General features: G+C 45.7%; 2 protein-coding genes across 2 annotated transcripts; one reads left to right on the top strand and one right to left on the bottom strand.

Moving 5' to 3' along the window:
* Positions 1–355: 355 nt before the first annotated feature.
* Positions 356–1241, bottom strand: LOC6730271 (protein dj-1beta). Its single transcript, XM_002105518.4, has 3 exons — positions 1072–1241; positions 686–1005; positions 356–618 (listed from the first exon to the last, which is right to left on the bottom strand). Exons 1-3 carry the CDS (start codon positions 1210–1212, stop codon positions 462–464), a joined length of 618 nt encoding a protein of 205 aa, XP_002105554.2. The 5' UTR covers positions 1213–1241; the 3' UTR covers positions 356–461.
* A 469-nt stretch (positions 1242–1710) lies between these two features.
* On the top strand, positions 1711–18704 carry LOC6730270 (serine/threonine-protein kinase Warts). Its single transcript, XM_039295197.2, has 8 exons — positions 1711–2077; positions 7450–8356; positions 13924–16183; positions 16252–16372; positions 16444–16559; positions 16621–16699; positions 16761–16956; positions 17016–18704. Exons 2-8 carry the CDS (start codon positions 8234–8236, stop codon positions 17415–17417), a joined length of 3297 nt encoding a protein of 1098 aa, XP_039151131.1. The 5' UTR covers positions 1711–2077; positions 7450–8233; the 3' UTR covers positions 17418–18704.
* The last annotated feature ends 389 nt before the right edge of the window (positions 18705–19093 follow it).

The raw sequence follows: 19093 nt of genomic DNA, 5'->3' as shown, positions 1-19093 counted from the left end.
ATGTATTAATAAAATATAATTTTTTTTTAAATATCTAGCCAGCAATACTTTCATCCCATTTTAATATCTGCATTTTTTAATTTCATGGCAATAGTCCAGTCATAACCAAATGAAATAATACCCTGTGCATTAAATAATGGAATTTTAATTCATTTTTATAAATGTTTTCTTTTTCATGCCATATCATACAATTATCATTTTAAGGTATCCATTTATACTTCTTGATTAATTCCTAATGTCAAATTAAATTAAAGTCCTTTAAACACTGTATTTAACTTCAGTTTAGTTGATTCAATATGATATAATTATAAATACTTCTTGAAAATCAAATTAAATGAAAACCGTTTGCTTTAAATAATGGTTATAAAAATGTAGTTCAATTAATTTATTTAATAGATCTCTTTTTTCAACATGCCAGTTGCTCTTGAAACAATCTGTTTTCATAAATAAGTGTAAATATGTTAGTTGTAGGCTACCAGAAGACCCTTGGCCACCTCCTGGACTTTATCCTTGCCCGCCAGCTCCTCGGCGATTCTGAGGGCGAACTCGTAGGCGGTTCCTGGACCTCGACTGGTGATCAGATTGCCATCCTTGACCACCGTCTTGTCATCCACATAGCTAAAAGAAAACATAAAAATTGAATAAGGTGGAGATCACAGGAAAATAAACTTAAGAGCTGGCATACCTGTAGTTATCCACCAGCTGGGGCTTCATCGAGGGATACGAGGTGAGGGATTTGCCGGAGGCGACGCCGTGCTTGGCCAGAACGGTGGGCGCGGCGCAGATGGCGGCGATGAGTCCGCCTGCGGACTCCTGGCTGCGCAGCAAGTCCCCGACCAGCGAGGACTCCCCCATGGCGTTGGAGCCACCCAGTCCGCCGGGCAGCACCACCACATCGAACTTAACCGAGGCAACCTGGTCCAGCGAGGTGTCCGGCAGGATCTGCACATCCCGCGAGCACTTCACCGCTTCCCCGCCATTCAAACCGGCTACGGTGACCTTGATCTATCATAGAGTGGGAAGTATAAGTATAGAACAGAGTGATTTAATGGAAAAGAAGGGAGCACTTACGCCCGCGCGTCTGAGAACGTCGGCGGCTATGATGAACTCCATCTCCTCCGCTCCGGGAGCCAAAATCACCAGCGCGCTTTTCGACATTTTCGTAAACTTAGAAAAGTGCCTTGAAATTTGAGAAAATCCAAAGAATACCATGCAGATACGATAACTTATCGATAGCGCTGTTTACGAACGCAGCTTTGAGTTTTCGTTATCGAGGTTTTTTCAAAAGCTGAGCGGCAAACTAAAAACTTGTACAATTAGTTTCAAATTGGAGTTAGGCGACTAATTTGCTGTATTAAAAACTTCTGTTTTTTACAGGAACTCAATATTTTCAGATTCTTACTCCAAATAAAATTTTGCATTAGTATTAAAGTATTAAGAATTTGAAATCAGTTTATTTTGTTTATATATGAATAGGATTGCGTCTATGCTACTTGCTAATCAGAATTGGTTTGAGACCTCGTTAACAATTCTAACAGGCCTTCTATAATTTCAAAGCGATTAAATCTATTCGGGCTCTATATACTGTAATACTACTTAAATTTATATAAACTAATCAATCAGTCACTTAAAATATTTTTATATTTGTTTTCAATATAATATCGATGTTTATATGCCACAGTCATACCGATATCTGATGTGGTTGCCAGACCAAGTACAGCTGCTCCTCCCTAGAACCTCGTCTATCGATATCGGTCAATCGATATGTGAACATATCTAGCACGACGGCAGCAACAAAACCACGAATTAATTTTACTAAATTTAAGCCAAACGCGCATCGAAAATGCCTGGAAAATGCGCTTGAATGCACGCGAAAAGTGATGGATTGCGATCGCGAGTGAATAAAGTGAAAATACGTCGGCAAATATCAGCGAATTGTCGTCAAAAGGCAAGGAAAAACGGAGAAAAAGAGGAAAAGCAATAAGTGCCGTGTGTGGGAAACGCGAAAAAGGCGAGAACAAAGAGGCGAAAAGCGAGGAAATTGCGTGGAAAACGTGGAAAACGCGAAGGAGCAAAGGTAATTGCGGAAAATGCCTGGTGAAAATGCAACGTTTGCAGCTGGAATTTGCGTATCTTCCAGTCCAAAAAGAAAATGCAATATCTGTTGAATGTGTGCGAGTGTGTGTGTGTGAGCCAGTGCGTGTGTGGCTGCGCTGGTGTGCGCCCCATGTGTGTGTTGGTGTGCATTTCCAATTGCCTGTGTGGAAAAGCGAGGAAAACTGCACGGAAAACGCACGAAAAGCAATCAAAAATGTGCGGAAAAGTGCCTGAAAACGAAATGCGAAGTACACACACAAATGCAACAGGCTGTATTTACATATTTCGCTCTCGCTCTCTCGTGGAATAAATCAGTACGTCTGCGTGCGAGTGTGTGTGTGTGTGGGGGAGAACGGAGGAGACAAAGAGAGCGAGCGAGAGGTTGCTACACAAATCGGATTAAATTCTTCTGTCTTGCCTCTCTTTCTGGCGGAGTGTACTGGTGTCCATGGAAAACTATCAATCTCGTAGAATTTTTAACTTTATTCCAGCCTAATTTGGAATGGCATTCGTTTTCCCAACGACATTAGGCAAGGTCAATGTATGCACGCACTTTTCTCGGTTTTCCCGTTTCCTCTTACCATTTTCCAACTGAAACAACGGTTAATTGGCTGCGATATTCGTGTGTCGAAAGAATTACAAATTCGAGAAATCAACAAGAAAACAATAAACAACGAAAACTGAGAGTACGACAATTAGAGTAACAGCAATAACAATAATAATAGTAGTAATTGCGGGAATACAAGGAAAACATGACGAAAACGTAGCAAGATTTGCATACAGTGAAGATCTACTAAGAGAAACTGCGAGGATTATTGTAGAATTGTGATATTTACTATGAAGGAAACTTTTGAATTAAGTTATAAACAAATTGAATTTTCATATTTATATAATTAATTCATGTTCGTATTCATATAACAGTATGAGTCATACACAAATATCCAATAATCACAGGGAGCTATTTTGATTTTGTAGAGCATTGTATAGCGTTACTAATCTATTTAATCATATCCCACATACTGCTATGAAATGGAAGAGCATATTCTTCATAGGCAGAGGCCACTGTAGTCCTAGCAGAGATCAACTTTGTGACAGTATGCGCGGTGTTGATGCAACCGTGGGCAGCAGCTGCCTCCGATTTGCATGTGACTAGAGCACACAGTCGGCGGAATGGGGAAAATCCGCGGGAGCAGCCAGTAAATGCTCAGACGCGAGATGCAAATGCGAAATGTGGCACAAGTAACTGCGGCCCATTGTAATTCGTAATTAGAGGCAGCGCCGCCACTTCAATGTCAGTGCGACAATAATTTCTCAGGCGGCCCGTTTGTGCTCGCGAAAAAGCAAAAGCACGAAACACGAAGCACAAAGCAAGAAACGAAGGGGCGGGACAGCGAGACCTCCTCCTTGGTGGAGCCAGCCAGCCGAAAATTCATAAACTTAATTGCAATGAGATGCAGAATGTGTGTGACACAGCCATCTGTAGTTTGAATACTCTTCTAAAACTTGCTTTTTCAAAGTTTTTTTACTTTTGATAAAAGCAGACTTTAGTTCTACATACACCATTTTGTATAGAATGGAAGTAAACCATCGATTCTCAATCGGAATTCCAAATATTATGTGTACACAGCTATGATATAAACAAGCCCACAAAACTTGCAACTGAAATCGAAGCTAAAGTCCAAAAAACGCCTCCGAAATGTGCAAAACTTTGTTGTTGCAGTCACTAGTGGGACGGACTACTACTGTTACTACTACTACTACTACTACTACTGCTACTTTTGTTGTTTTTGTGCTTGTTGGCGATGTTGCGATTGTTGTTTTTGCTTAAAACCAGCAAACAGCGGCGTCATCGTCAGCGACGCTGGAAAATCGCTGGGATTCCATTCACATTCCAGCATGCAATTCGCAGTGGATTATGTGAGTGTGTTGTTGTTTGTTGCTGCCTTTGTTGTAGTTGTAGCTGTTGTTGCTGCTGCTGCTGGAACAGGTGAGGCTCCATTGGCGTCGATCGTGTGCATTCCACAGAGCACACACACACACACACAAGCGCAGATAGCCAACGAGCAGAGAGCAGGGCAATAAATACCAATACAGTGGGCTGTTTTTGCTGTTGTTGCTCGCCTTTAAAAGTAAATGAACGATAAAACAAGAAAAGGAAGAGGAAGTTTGGCGCGGGGATAGTGACGACCAAAGGGATACCCCGCAGAAAGTGGGGTAGCATAGTGCTATGTGGATATGGTTCCACAATCTTTAAATGAAAGTAATGTAAACTCTTTGGAATGAAAGATTTTTTACTGAGCATCCTAGTTCCTAAGTCACATTGATGAATATTAGGCAGTTATCCCAAAGATCGTATATCCCATATAAACAGTTTCTTTGTGGGGGTGTTCGCTGATCTTGGGCTAATCCTAATGAAAATCCCCAACCCCCTGGAATTTTCCGCACCCCTTCTGCGCCCCTGCTTCGCTGCAATGCAAGTCGAGCGATGTGAACGACGAAAATGCAATTTAGCTCGTTTTTCTTGCTTGCTTCGATCCCCCCCCCCTTTTCGCCGACCCCCTCCACACACACATCTGCACTAGTGTGCGTGAGTTTGTGTGAGAGAGTGGATGAAAAAAGGGAAAACGAAACGAAAACAGAGAGAGAGCGCGAGCGGGAGAAAGAGAGCAAGAGCACAGGCGACCCAGCAGCCGCCGACCCGCCCCCTTTTTTCCGCCTGCTGCCTCCCCTTTTCCGCCCCTTGCTCTTCTTCTTCTCAGCCGCTGTGGAATGCGCATTTTTGCAATAATAATCAGCAACTAATACTATTTTTATCTTCTGCCCTGACGCGTCGCACACTTCTTCGCCTGCCTGTGTGTGTGTGTGTGTGTGTGTGTGTGTGTTGGGGTACTCTAGTGTTTGCCCCCTGCAGCGTGATTCTCTCTCCCTCTTCCACTCCCTCCCTCGCTCTCGCTCGCTCTCCTTTGGGGGCACGTAATTCCCTTGGGATTTCGGGATCTGCGGTTCATTACTACGCTTTCGTAATCTATCGGTTGATAAGTTATCAAAGTTGAAGGTAGATTATGGGTCAAAATCACATTTCTGATAAATTAGTATAAACAACAGTCTATTTCCAGAGTGAAAAACACGTAGAAAAAGAACAAAGTGAAACTTTGTAGTTTCTGAAAAAGTAAACCCAAGTCAAAATATGGTTACAAAATGGCAATTAAGTTAATCCCAAAGATACATGAAGCTTTCAGCAAATCTGTGTACACAGTGTAGTTCTCAGGTGATTAAACACCTTACAGGTGTCAAAGTAAACGCAATCTGGACAACGCAAATATGCAGTCCCAGCTTGCGAAAGTGATTAGAGACTATTGCTCCAGAAAAGCGTTACACAGCTCGAAAAAAGGGGGTAAATATGAGTTCAAGAGATTTGGAAGATGTGTAAAACTAACGAGCCATCAAGTGTCTCAATTAATGCTAAATGCGAAATTCTGCCTAAGCGAAAATAGGAAATGAAAGCCATTTAGATATGGCTTTAGATACGCAGCGGCACTCGCCCTTTCATGTGGAGGCACAGCTTTGGACGCAATTAAACAATTAAAGATTCCCATGGCGTAGCCGCTTAATAACGCATCTAAATCAAAATATTTCAGCAGTGCGATGCGGTGAGGGGGAGGGGGGTTGGGTCAGAGGGGCGTGGATTGCAAGTGAATTGAATGTTTGGATTGTTAATTAGTTATTGGATACTACGAGCCGTCTATTTGCGCAAAAATACTGTGCGGTATGCGTGGAATGCGAAAGTTTCCCAACTTGGCACCAAAACATATATACATACATATAGCCACCATAGTTATATAGTCAGCCAGGGCCGATCTCTGTTGACACTCGGATTTGGCGCGTGGGGCCGAGATGTTTACCCACCCGGGATCCATATGCTCCACCGACTTCTTATCATCTATATGTACATGTGTGCTCAACCCCGGCCAAATTCGCATTCCTTGGCAAGAGCTAATAGAGCGGAATTAAAGTAAAGAAAAATTAAGAAGCGAAACAACAAAACAACTTTTGTCAACAGAATAATTAAAACTCATGTTTCGCCGTGCCATTTCGTGGCTCCCAGCTTTTTATGTTCGACTGAATTTACAGGGCAATCAAAACGCTGTTTGCGGATCAAGGCACCGAGTCATTCGTGTTTGGATGTCGGCAGATGTCTATGGCTCATTATCTCCGGATATATGTGCACATATTTGTGGACACGAGTGCGTCGCGAGGAATGTCAACTAACTTTATGGAGCCATTAATGTGGGGGCAGTGCTAGTGCTTCTAGGCCAGCAAATATTCGAGATACTTGCAGCAGGCATCTGTGAGTACAAGATTGTTTCTTGGGCTTCAAATTCATCGGAATGCAATCGAATAGGCAACAGCTGGCTAGTTGGATTGTATTCCCCGCTGCAGGGTATCAGGCACTTCGATCAGCCGCTGCGTTTCCTTCCTCATTTGCACTTGGCACAAATTCGGCGAAATTCCGTGTTTGTTTACACATCTATCTGTCGATGGCTATTTCATAGTCAGGTGCGCACGCCACTCCCTCCCCTCGAGCTCCACCCCCTCCACACACACACACCTCCAAATCTACACACATACATGCATACATATGATACACGCATGTAGTGTGAACTTAATGGTTCGTCATAAAATTGGGTTTGTTTTTGCGTTGCCGGGGGATTTTTGTTTCTTTTACATTTCCCCAGAATTCGAAACATGACATAAGAGCATAATTTATGTGTGCACCCCACCTTTTCGCATTTTGCCCCCGATCTGCTGCAACTTGGTGGCAGTTAGGGTCTCAAAATCACTGGCAAAAGGCATGCAAAAGAAAGCACTTCCTCCACGAGTCGCCATGGTCATTACGAACAATGAGTGGGGATTTTCCGGCAGCTCTTTAAGACCCTCGATAGTGGGTGACTCACGTTGCTGGCACTCAAATGGGCCGACAAACCCATCAACTGGGCAAGCTAGTGCTGCCAATTTGGACTCTTACCGGTGAAGTAGCTGGGGTTTCTGGAAGATACACCACAGAATTCCATATAAATAATGATATTGGGAAGACTTGGGGAAGTAGTTACTTATATAATATAGAAGGACAGATATATAGAATCATATTATAATATTATATCTATCTTTTTCTCAAGTTCAGTTTGTGTGAAGCGAAGAGCCCTGTGTGTGGGTTCCCAATGAATGGGTCACTTTGGAGGCGACTGATTCGCATCGTGTGGCTTTTGGCATTTAGTATTTAGCGTAGAGCGTGTGACAATTTTCGTTTGATCAATTTTCTCACCCGACTGCCCGTCTTCCGTCTATTTTCAGCTCCAAGTTGGCCGCCATCGATTCGTGCGTAGGATCAATTAAGATTCCGAGAGGCCGGGAATCGGCTCAAATCAAATTAAAATCAACTAATATTTTGGTATTCAGATATTCAAATGGAATTCATTCATCGCCTGCGACTCTTATTCGGATCTGCCAACTATTTTCGAATTTGAATTGTGTCTGCGGCGGGCGCAGAATCTCTGATAAAGCGGAGGAATAAAATCGGAAAACAACAAATACAAGTACAAATGAAATGCGGGGAGCAGTATTTACATGCCAAATGAATGCTGGGTAGGCGAGCGGGGGGTTTCTGTTATAATGCAAATGCGAATGTGAACGCGAATGCGAATGCGAGTGGAAGAATTCCCGGCGCGAGTGATAAATAATCCGACGACAAACAAAGCAGAAGCCTACACCGCGAGAAAGAGCAGTGCAAACACATTTATCTTTATTGAGAGCAACAATATCAAGATCGCGATAATAAAGCATCCTAACCCTCGCCTTAGTTCGCTGTAGTCTCGCCACAGCTATTCAAAGGCGAAAAGGTGCTCGGCATCGCCAGACAAACGAGTAATCCATCTATTTACGTGTATTTCATATACAAAACAACCAATTAAATAATAATAAAAATAATAATAATCGTAGAGAGGCAGAGCCAAATCCAATTCCCGGCCGCCGATGTGCCCCAGTGTGTGTGCGAGTGTGTGTGTGCTGTGCCAGTGTTAGTGTGTGGAGCATTTCTGTGATATGAGTGCTAAATGCCACAGGGCGAAGCAGCAGCATCATGCATCCAGCGGGCGAAAAAAGGGGCGGTCGCCCCAATGATAAATACACGGCGGAAGCCCTCGAGAGCATCAAGCAGGACCTAACCCGATTCGAAGTACAAAATAACCATAGGAATAATCAGGTAAATATATAAATATATACTATTGTGTAACATAGTATAATTAGTATCTCTTATCACCGCGAATTCTTCAGCAACTGCCAGAGATTCACTACACTGGATTCTACAACCAGTGTTGCATAAATTTGCATGCATTTGCTAGTCTGTTCTGCGAATCAGATCGTAGATTTTATCAAGTGATGAATGGATTAAACACAGATCTTCATTCAGTTAACACAACAAACCAAAACTAGAAATGCGAACAGTTTATTCACAAGTTCTTGAGACTTAATTCAAACAAGCATAGTATAGCTTGCTTTTTAGTCGTTTTCCAAAAGTATTTCCACATCTGACTCACCCGAATGAATGCTCGATTCGAGCTGCAGAACAGGCTTAAGGAATTTAAATAACCGTTTAGCTCCGTGCCACTCGGAGCTCATCTTGGTAGATCTCGACTTAGCCCGGCTCCATGCTACTTAGGATCGGCTTGGCTCTCGCGTGGAAGTTATGCCATTAAACGCTTATCACGGTTTTTATGGTCGGTCGACAAATGATGCGACAACCAAGACGACACAAGGCAGAAAAGAAGACAACTATTAAAAACTAACAACCAGATAAATGCCAGCCACAAAGGAACAATATACATATATCTTTCGAGAAGAGTGGGTGTTTTTCGTGGCCAGACGGGAAAAGTGTGGATACTTCATTTTATGGCTATTATACAGTTAAATTATTATATAGTTAAATCAATTAAGTGTGTCTGGGATCTAAAGAATCTCAAACCCCAGCCTACAATCGAAATTCTCTTCTGCCAAGAATAACGTAAGATTTATATTTAGAAACTGGCACGAGCCGCAGACTTTTCACCTGCGCGCGCGAGTTTGCACAAGGTCATCAGGTGGGCGGACTGGGAGGTGGGTTGCTCAGCTGTGGGAAACTCAGCCACGGGAGTTGGCCATCAGCCTGGCTGAAAAGCAAATAGCTAGACGAGCTATACACATGAGTATAAGCCAAATTAATGAACTGGCAGGCGAAGTGCAATTGACCTTCTGCCTTCTGAGTGGGTGGATGGGTGGCGACGGGCGGGCAGACAAGTGACCAGCGGCAGAGGGACAAGAGACAAGCTACACGGGAAGAAAAGCAGCTTGCTAACATGGGGGTGGGAGAAAATAATCACTTATATAATTTGGTTCTAGAATGGAATATAGGATTTTGAAGTTAATATTGAATTCTACCATTGTTAAATGAATTTTCTTTCCGTGTAGAAAGAGCGGAATCGAGAGCACACACACGAGACGATCTTCAGAGCTCCGAAGTGTGCGTGCACGCGATCGCCCTGGATTCTTGGCATTGACGTCACACTGTGAACTCAAACGATCCGATCGGAATATGTGTATATATGTGCATATATTCCAAGCCAATTGATGAGTGGATTGCTATTGATTTCAATGAATGCCCAAAATTCCCCAAAAGATTGCATAGCAGCGCCCGAATGACTAATGGTTTCAGCACCAAGTCTGCAATTAGCACTAATCTCTCTTAACTGGATATCCTCCCCTCGATCCGAAGGATTCTCAGTTAGAGAGTTCTCAATAGAGTGCATATACCTTCTGATTTCCAACTTAATTATAATTCTCTCTTTTGAAGAGACTGTAACTATCTAGGAAATGACTTGTTTATGGTTATTTAGATGTTTATTAAGAGAGTGAGTGTGTTTTCAATAACTCACGACTCCCATAGCCGGCGGTTTTGATGACTAACCCATTTCGATGAGTGCTCCTCTGTCAGCATTTCCTTTGAGCCACTATTAAAGATTTCAATCGCTGCAATGACCAAAGTTCCGAAACGGGCTTCAAGAAATGCCACAGAGCTGCGCAGAAAGGAGTCGCGGGTTGAGGACATAAAAATTCTTAAATATTATATGACGGGTCATCAATTTAAAGTTTTACGACCTCCACTTGCCAGCTACTGTTTGCTGCGCCTGTAAATTATGTTCCCGGCTCTTTGGATTCGCTCTCGAGGATAAGGCCAGCGAGCGAAATTCCAGAGGCTCCGAGGAAGCAGGGAGGCGGAGTTTTCTCTTAATCCAGGCGATGGGCGTGCTCAGGTTTTGGCCATAAAATATATGCCTGCGAGGAGCTGGCTAATTGTTATGACTGCGGCCAGTTCGGACAGGCCAATTTAGTGCTGCAATTGCGGTGCCATTGGCATTGCTCTTTGGACGGCGGTGGCTCCTGGGTTCGGGGGCTTCGGTTTTGGCCAACTTTCGCCCGGCTTTTCGGCCTACGCCGCCCCGAACGGCCAAGCACAATGGCCCGGCTAATTGGTCATGCTGAGCGCTAAATACCAGAAACCCATAATCTGCTCATATATGGCTCATATGTTCGGCATACTCTATCCGAGCGGGTTTTCCTCCATATGTGGGCAGTCCATGTCGGGGCGATAAACGATAGACGATAAATAAACATGAAATTTATGCACGACCCGATCAACACTTTCAGCGCGCTTGCTCGCGCCCACACAAACGATTGCCAATCGGACAGGCTGATGAACTATTTGATACCCCTTAAAACGTAGTCACACACATACTTATATATTTTATTAACTTTTTATTTCTATCGAACTACTTTGACTCAGTCTTTGCTTTTAATGCCACTGTAACTATTATCGTAATGGGTATCTTATAGTCCACTCTTCGGTGTAAGACGTCTCTTTTTGGCGGCGTTTTAGCCGGTTAGCTACCAGCGAACAACGCCTTGAAACTCATTCAGCTTCTGCTATAAATATCCATATCGAAAATGGTTGGGCCGCAAGTATGCAGAGAAATTAATTAAAATAACAAACGCCGATAATAAATAAAAAACCGAACGCAAAGCGAATAAACAAGCCGCCGAGTAGACGCGACGCCAACGCATTCAGCAGTGAGCCAAATGCCATTACAATAAAAATTAAAATAATCCATAAATAAATTAGTAAACAAAACGAATCAGTCGACTGCTGGAAGCGGAGGTCCAAACTCTTACCAATCCGATCGGGTATATCCCATCCTCAAGATCTGTCGCATATTTGGTGCTACACATGTAATCCCCATTTAGATTTGGTGCGAACCCAGATATTTATAATAAGTGTGGGCACAGTGGGTGCCAAAAGTAGGTCTACCCATCTGCCCATCAAAATAATGGGTACATAATAGTACATAATAGTGCACTCATAGATTGGAAATAGTACCTTTCAGTATCCCAGGGTATCGGAACACTTTTCGTTGGCACTGTTTCGCTGTCTGTGAACATTTTATGGGGGACACATTTCATTTCGAGCGAAATGGAATTCCTTGGGGTGCAATTTTCAACTAATTTGCGCGATTTTCGTGCGAAAAATTTGTTGAACCTGTCGGTGGGTCGCTTTCGCTCGATTTTCTTTATTCTCGCGCTCTGCTCCGTGCCTCAGCGATTTTTCTCAGGAATTTTCACCTAAATATATATCGCACACAGTACAGCCATATCCCACATATATCAGAAGCTGCGATCGCCGAAAAAGAATGTGTGTTGCCTCTAATAATAACAAAAGACAACAGACACACGCACAGCCCCCAAGTACAAACACAAACAAAAGAATGTTTGGCCATATCCATATAGTGATTCTACGGAACGATCTCCTCCCTAAAACAACCCAGGGTAGCAAGAGTCTTTAGTTTCTTGACTTGTAAACTAAGGCGACTCTCGTAGCTGGTCTTCCCTGTACCCACATTTTACACAACTATTACAGAGCTGCCAAGAATTTCGAATTTTGATATATTCAGTTGGTTATGCCCCATTGCGACTTTCGCCAAATGCCAAGGGAATCTCAGTTACATAGTATGCCATGTTCAAGGCTGCATACTTGGTGATCATCTCCATTGATCCGTGCAGAAAGGTGACCCCGACCTGCATTCCTGGTTCCGTAACCTAATGGTAACTTATATTGGAAAGATATTAGCATACATCACTACTCACATTCTGTTTGTTGTATATGTATATATAATGTATATTCTTCAGTAATCCCAAATGCCTTTGACCTTGCCACAGTCTAATCGCTGTGCAGAGTGCATTGGAGACCGCAGAGCGGAGGAGCTTAAGTGGATTAGCGAAAGTGTTTCGGCAATTCTACGGTTCGCGTTGCCGTCGCCCTAAAGTCCGCCGTAAATCCAATTTATTTTATTTGAAAATGTGGCAAATGTAGCAATGCCAATTTGCGTGGGCGACACTTTCTTCGCGGTCTTCTTGTTGCACTTGCTGATTTAGTGAGCCCATTGGCTTTCGCTAATTTGCCGTAAATTGGCTTTCATGTAAGACTGCTAGGAAAAAAAGGGGGGTGCGGGGGCTAAGAGACCCCCTCAAAGAGCGACGCACAGTCTGCTGGGGGTCTTTGTCGGGTTTCGCTTGGCTCGCGTCCTTGGATTTAATTTGATGCCCATTAAAATCGCGACATGTAGAGTGGGTGAAATTCCCCAGAATCATTCCCCAAAGAAAGAGGCCACTTTGACATCATTCAAAGTTCAAAGATTATTACCCACAGCGGCTTTGATCAATTTATGCATAACTTCCACCAAAAATCGTGTTTTAATACGTATAATCCTCAATTATTAATTTAAACATTATACTGAAAGGTTAATTTATTAAGTAAAATACGTAATACCTTGACCAAACCGGTCTACATTCATTCACTTTAAACGATTTGTTACCTTTTTAAGCGTGAATATAATAAATAATTTTAATTGCATTAAAGTACCAGTTAAATGACTTACAGATTGTTGAGTTATTTAGTGCTTTTTTAACTTATCACGCATAAATTAAATTGAAATTTAACGAAATCCTCAAGAATTCCAACAATCAAAGTATCGCATGCGAATTCCCATCACGGTGCCATCTCTAGAAGGAAGAAAGAGAGGGGGGCATCCAAAGTCATAAAATCGAGGATCAGTCACAAAAGGGCAAGAGATGATCGGCGGGGGGAAAGGGTGGGCCGACGAAGGAGGAGAGGTATCAAAAGAACGCGTAAAACGGGTAGCTGCCGAGGAGCGAAAGAGAGGCACAAGGAGCAGTGCAGGACCAACAAGCGAGTGGAAGCGAGATGGAGGCAAGGGCAACCTTCGCTGCAAGTGTATTTGTTCTTGTGTTTTGGAGCGCATCTGGCAGCCGGCTCTTCTTCCCCTTCTCTCTCCCTCTCTTCTTCCTGCTCCCCATTCTCCCTCGCCCATCCGTTCGCTCCGTCTCGCTCGCTCACATGGCCTGCGCCTGACTTTTAGGAATTTCACGACGACGGCAAGAATTTTATTTCGTTGCTTTGGTCGCCTCGTTTCTTGGGTCTTTTGTTTTAGCCTTCGATTCGCTTTTGTTGCTCTTTGTTTTTGTTTTCAGCATGCACGCCTTTTGTTTGGTTTTTGATAGAAGCGCTCTACTTCAAAAGAATGTGGGGTATTTCTTTCAGTGCAGGAATGTCGATCGCACAGGGGCGTAGTGGAAAGGATTTAAAAAGGGGACTTATGAAGTGGCATGCAAATATGATCTGCAATTGCCATGATTTAACTAATCATATGCACCCATCTCTTCCAGAATTACACACCTCTGCGATACACGGCGACCAACGGACGCAACGATGCACTTACTCCGGACTATCACCACGCCAAGCAGCCGATGGAGCCGCCACCCTCCGCCTCTCCTGCGCCGGACGTGGTCATCCCGCCGCCGCCCGCCATTGTAGGTCAGCCTGGAGCCGGCTCCATATCCGTATCCGGTGTGGGCGTTGGAGTTGTGGGCGTGGCGAACGGACGTGTGCCAAAGATGATTACGTCCCTGATGCCAAACAAGCTGATCCGGAAGCCGAGCATCGAGCGGGACACTGCGAGCAGTCACTACCTGCGCTGCAGTCCGGCTCTGGACTCCGGAGCCGGCAGCTCCCGATCGGACAGCCCCCATTCGCACCACACCCACCAGCCGAGCGCGAGGACGGTGGGGAATCCGGGCGGAAATGGTGGATTTTCTCCGTCGCCAAGCGGTTTCAGTGAGGTGGCTCCACCGGCGCCGCCGCCACGCAATCCCACCGCCTCCAGCGCGGCCACGCCCCCACCGCCAGTGCCGCCCACCAGCCAGGCGTATGTGAAGCGGCGATCGCCGGCCCTGAACAACCGCCCGCCGGCGATAGCGCCACCCACTCAGCGGGGCAACTCACCTGTAATAACCCAGAACGGGCTAAAGAACCCGCAACAGCAGTTGACGCAGCAACTGAAGTCGCTGAACCTGTACCCCGGCGGAGGCAGTGGAGCAGTGGTGGAGCCACCGCCGCCATACCTAATCCAAGCCGGAGCCGGAGGAGCAGCGCCACCGCCGCCACCACCCAGTTACACGGCCTCAATGCAGTCGCGGCAGTCGCCCACGCAATCCCAACAGTCGGACTACAGGAAATCCCCGAGCAGTGGGATATACTCGGCCACCTCGGCGGGCTCGCCGAGTCCCATCACCGTGTCCCTGCCGCCGGCGCCGCTGGCGAAGCCACAACCACGAGTCTACCAGGCCAGGAGTCAGCAGCCGATCATCATGCAGAGTGTGAAGAGCACGCAGGTCCAGAAGCCCGTGCTGCAAACGGCAGTGGCGCCCCAATCGCCATCGAGTGCCTCGGCCAGCAATTCACCAGTCCACGTGCTGGCCGCTCCACCCTCTTACCCTCAGAAGTCCGCGGCAGTGGTGCAGCAGCAGCAACAGGCAGCAGCGGCGGCCCACCAGCAGCAGCATCAGCACCAGCAATCCAAACCACCAACGCCCACAACACCGCCGTTGGTGGGTTTGAACAGCAAACCCAACTGCCTGGAGCCACCGTCCTATGCCAAGAGCATGCAGGCCAAGGCGGCCACGGTGGTGCAGCAGCAGCAGCAGCAACAGCAGGTCCAGCAGCAGCAGGTGCAACAGCAGCAGCAGCAGCAACACCAGCAGCAGCAGCAGCAACTGCAGGCCTTGAGGGTGCTCCAGGCACAGGCACAGAGGGAGCGGGATCAACGGGAGCGGGAACGGGATCAGCAGAAGCTGGCCAACGGAAATCCCGGCCGGCAGCTGCCTCCGCCGCCGCCCTATCAGAGCAACAACAACAGCGAGATCAAACCACCGAGCTGCAACAACAACAACATACAGATAAGCAACAGCAACCTGGCGACGACCCCGCCCATTCCGCCTGCCAAATACAATAACAACTCCTCCAACACGGGCGCGAACAGCTCGGGGGGCAGCAACGGATCCACCGGCACCACCGCCTCCTCGTCGACCACCTGCAAGAAGATCAAGCACGCCTCGCCCATCCCGGAGCGCAAGAAGATCTCCAAGGAGAAGGAGGAGGAGCGCAAGGAGTTCCGCATCAGGCAGTACTCGCCGCAAGCCTTCAAGTTTTTCATGGAGCAGCACATAGAGAACGTGATCAAGTCGTACCGCCAGCGCACGTACCGCAAGAATCAGCTGGAGAAGGAGATGCACAAAGTGGGACTGCCCGATCAGACCCAAATCGAGATGAGGAAAATGCTGAACCAAAAGGAGAGCAACTACATTCGATTGAAGCGCGCCAAGATGGACAAGAGCATGTTCGTCAAACTGAAGCCCATTGGAGTGGGTGCCTTTGGCGAGGTTACGCTGGTGAGCAAGATCGACACCTCCAACCATTTGTATGCGATGAAAACCCTGCGGAAAGCGGACGTTCTCAAGCGGAATCAGGTGGCCCACGTGAAGGCCGAGAGGGATATCCTCGCGGAAGCCGACAACAACTGGGTGGTGAAGTTGTACTACAGCTTCCAGGACAAGGATAATCTGTACTTTGTGATGGACTACATACCAGGTGAGTGGAAACTTAAGCAGTCCATCGGAGTGAATCGGAGTGCAAATGCCATTGTCGATTATCCGCAGGTGGTGATCTGATGTCGCTGCTCATCAAACTGGGCATTTTCGAGGAGGAACTGGCCAGATTCTACATCGCCGAGGTCACCTGCGCCGTGGACAGTGTCCACAAAATGGGCTTCATTCACAGGTAATGGAGCGGTTATCAGTTGCTTCAGTTATCGCAGTCACATTCACATATTGTTACGGATTCACCCACAGAGACATCAAGCCTGACAACATACTCATCGATAGGGATGGACACATAAAGCTCACCGACTTTGGCCTGTGCACGGGATTCCGATGGACGCACAACTCGAAGTACTACCAGGAGAACGGTGAGATGGAATCAACTAGCGAAGTGTTTAACATGTAATAATACCATTCCTACTTTGATAGGCAATCACTCGCGCCAGGACTCGATGGAGCCCTGGGAGGAATACTCCGAGAACGGACCAAAGCCCACCGTGCTGGAGAGGTGAGTTTCGTACACTTAATTAATAGGATCGGCCGTTAATAAAAGTATGCCGAACTCGCAGGCGACGGATGCGCGATCACCAAAGAGTCCTGGCCCACTCGCTGGTGGGCACCCCGAACTACATAGCTCCCGAGGTGCTGGAGAGGAGTGGGTACACGCAGCTGTGCGACTACTGGAGCGTGGGCGTCATCCTCTACGAGATGCTGGTGGGTCAGCCGCCCTTCCTGGCCAACAGTCCGCTGGAAACGCAACAAAAGGTTCGCTCTTCGGATTCCTTTCAAAGCCAAGTGCATAACCATGACTTGCGTCATTACAGGTCATCAACTGGGAGAAAACGCTGCATATTCCGCCGCAGGCCGAGTTATCCCGCGAGGCCACGGACTTGATAAGGAGGCTCTGCGCGTCGGCTGACAAGCGGCTGGGCAAGAGCGTGGACGAGGTCAAGGGCCACGACTTCTTCAAGGGCATCGACTTTGCCGACATGCGGAAGCAGAAGGCGCCCTACATACCGGAAATCAAGCACCCCACGGACACATCCAACTTTGATCCCGTGGATCCGGAGAAGCTGCGCTCGAATGACTCCACCATGAGCAGCGGCGACGATGTCGACCAGAACGACCGCACCTTCCACGGCTTTTTCGAATTTACCTTCCGTCGCTTCTTCGACGACAAGCAGCCGCCGGATATGACGGATGATCAGGCGCCGGTTTACGTCTGAAATGGATGCTCTCCATGTGCCCAACACCCCACACCACCCCACCCCACCCCCGAATCATTGTTAGTCAAATAGTCACAAAAAGGGGACAGAAACCATCGAGTGGGCTTGCATTGTAAAGAAAGCGTGGCTATAGAATGAAACTATATACATAATATAAATTATAGGAGACAGTAGAGGCGGGAGCTACGTATATGCATACAAATAATATACATATATATATATACATATGCCCTAGGGCATGAACTGAATAAATATAAAACGGAGCCGAGTAGAGATGAAACGAGAGGAGCGAGTCAGGACCTTCGACCTTTAACCGAACATAGTATATCCTTCTGCTACTCCACAACATATATATTTAAATTGTTAGAATTCAAAGGGACCAACTGGAAACCGAACCTTTCTGGTGCTCAAAGCAACGCAAAACAAAACGCCTTAAACTAACGAGACGAGACGAGATCGCGAATTTACCCAACCCAACCACTCCACTCCTCTCCCTTCTCCACCTCCGATCGGTGGCCGGATTCGAACTCAGCAGGCTGGTTGGATCCGGCCATCCCACGACTTCCCATTCAGCATTGAGATTGCGAGGTGTGCGATGGAGAACGAACGGAGACCAGACGTCGCACGGCAGCGATATAAGCGGGTCTTATAAGCCTAATCTAAATCTAATCTGGGAGAACAGGACCCCTGTGTAATCGGTGTCCTGCCCTCCAATTCGTCTACCACTGCTCTTCAACTGTGTCCTCCCCAAAAGAACAAACTTAGACGTAGCCTATGTGAAAAGCTAGCAAAGTTAGACCAACTTGTTGAATGCCAAATGAAATTGTTCAACACTTATTCTCTGATAGCAAACGGAAAAAAACAGAAACAGCACGAGGAGATGTGAGGAAATTGTAATCTTCTTAATGTAATATTGTAAAGAACACGTTAATTGTAATCTATGCTAGAGTTGTGTAGCGCCCTAAGATGTTTTTTAGTTTATAGACCGCTAACCGTAATCTAGTTTAATTCCTAACACTAAGCGAGAGTACAGTACATCGGTTTTTTTGTTTGTCGTAGGTTCGTTGGAAAATGCCTAACGGGAAACGATTTGTTTTTCTCTTTAATTAGCTTCAGTTTGTATGTGCGTGTGTTTTTATTGTGAATTATACATAATCCATCGAATATTCGTGGGTGGAGCCTATTTTAAATGTGAGATCGAGCTAATTGAAGGAAATACAAACAAACTCTGTGTGCCTTGGCCAATTAGTTTACTAAAGCAAATTAATAAATGGAAAAGAAAACGTATGCAAAGAGGCGTCTGATTTGTGTTCTGGGAAGGTGGGAAAAATTATAAATCTCTTATTATACAAAATATAACTATTGAACTATTAATTCTCTAAGTGTAATCGAAAATTTCAGTTTATGTTAACATCACAGAAACATTAACAGGGGCAACTGGCGCCATCTAGTGGAGACTGTGTTCACTGGATATATTCGATATACAGCGAATGCTTTGAACGTTCGATTAATCTATTACAGACATGGTCACACTGATGTTAAAGGGCGCACTTTTTAAACTTGTGTTCGCTTGCTAAGAATTTAAATGTAATTTTTGCTATATTTATTCAGCCTCCCAAATTAACCCCGTAAATAACAAACAGCTGCGCTTAAATTTTAATAATTTTTTTTATTAT

This window comes from Drosophila simulans, chromosome 3R (genome assembly GCF_016746395.2).
Source record: "Drosophila simulans strain w501 chromosome 3R, Prin_Dsim_3.1, whole genome shotgun sequence".
NCBI classification, from domain to species: domain Eukaryota; kingdom Metazoa; phylum Arthropoda; class Insecta; order Diptera; family Drosophilidae; genus Drosophila; species Drosophila simulans.
Note: the sequence above shows the minus strand (reverse complement) of the source record. Positions and strands in the feature narration are given on the sequence as shown.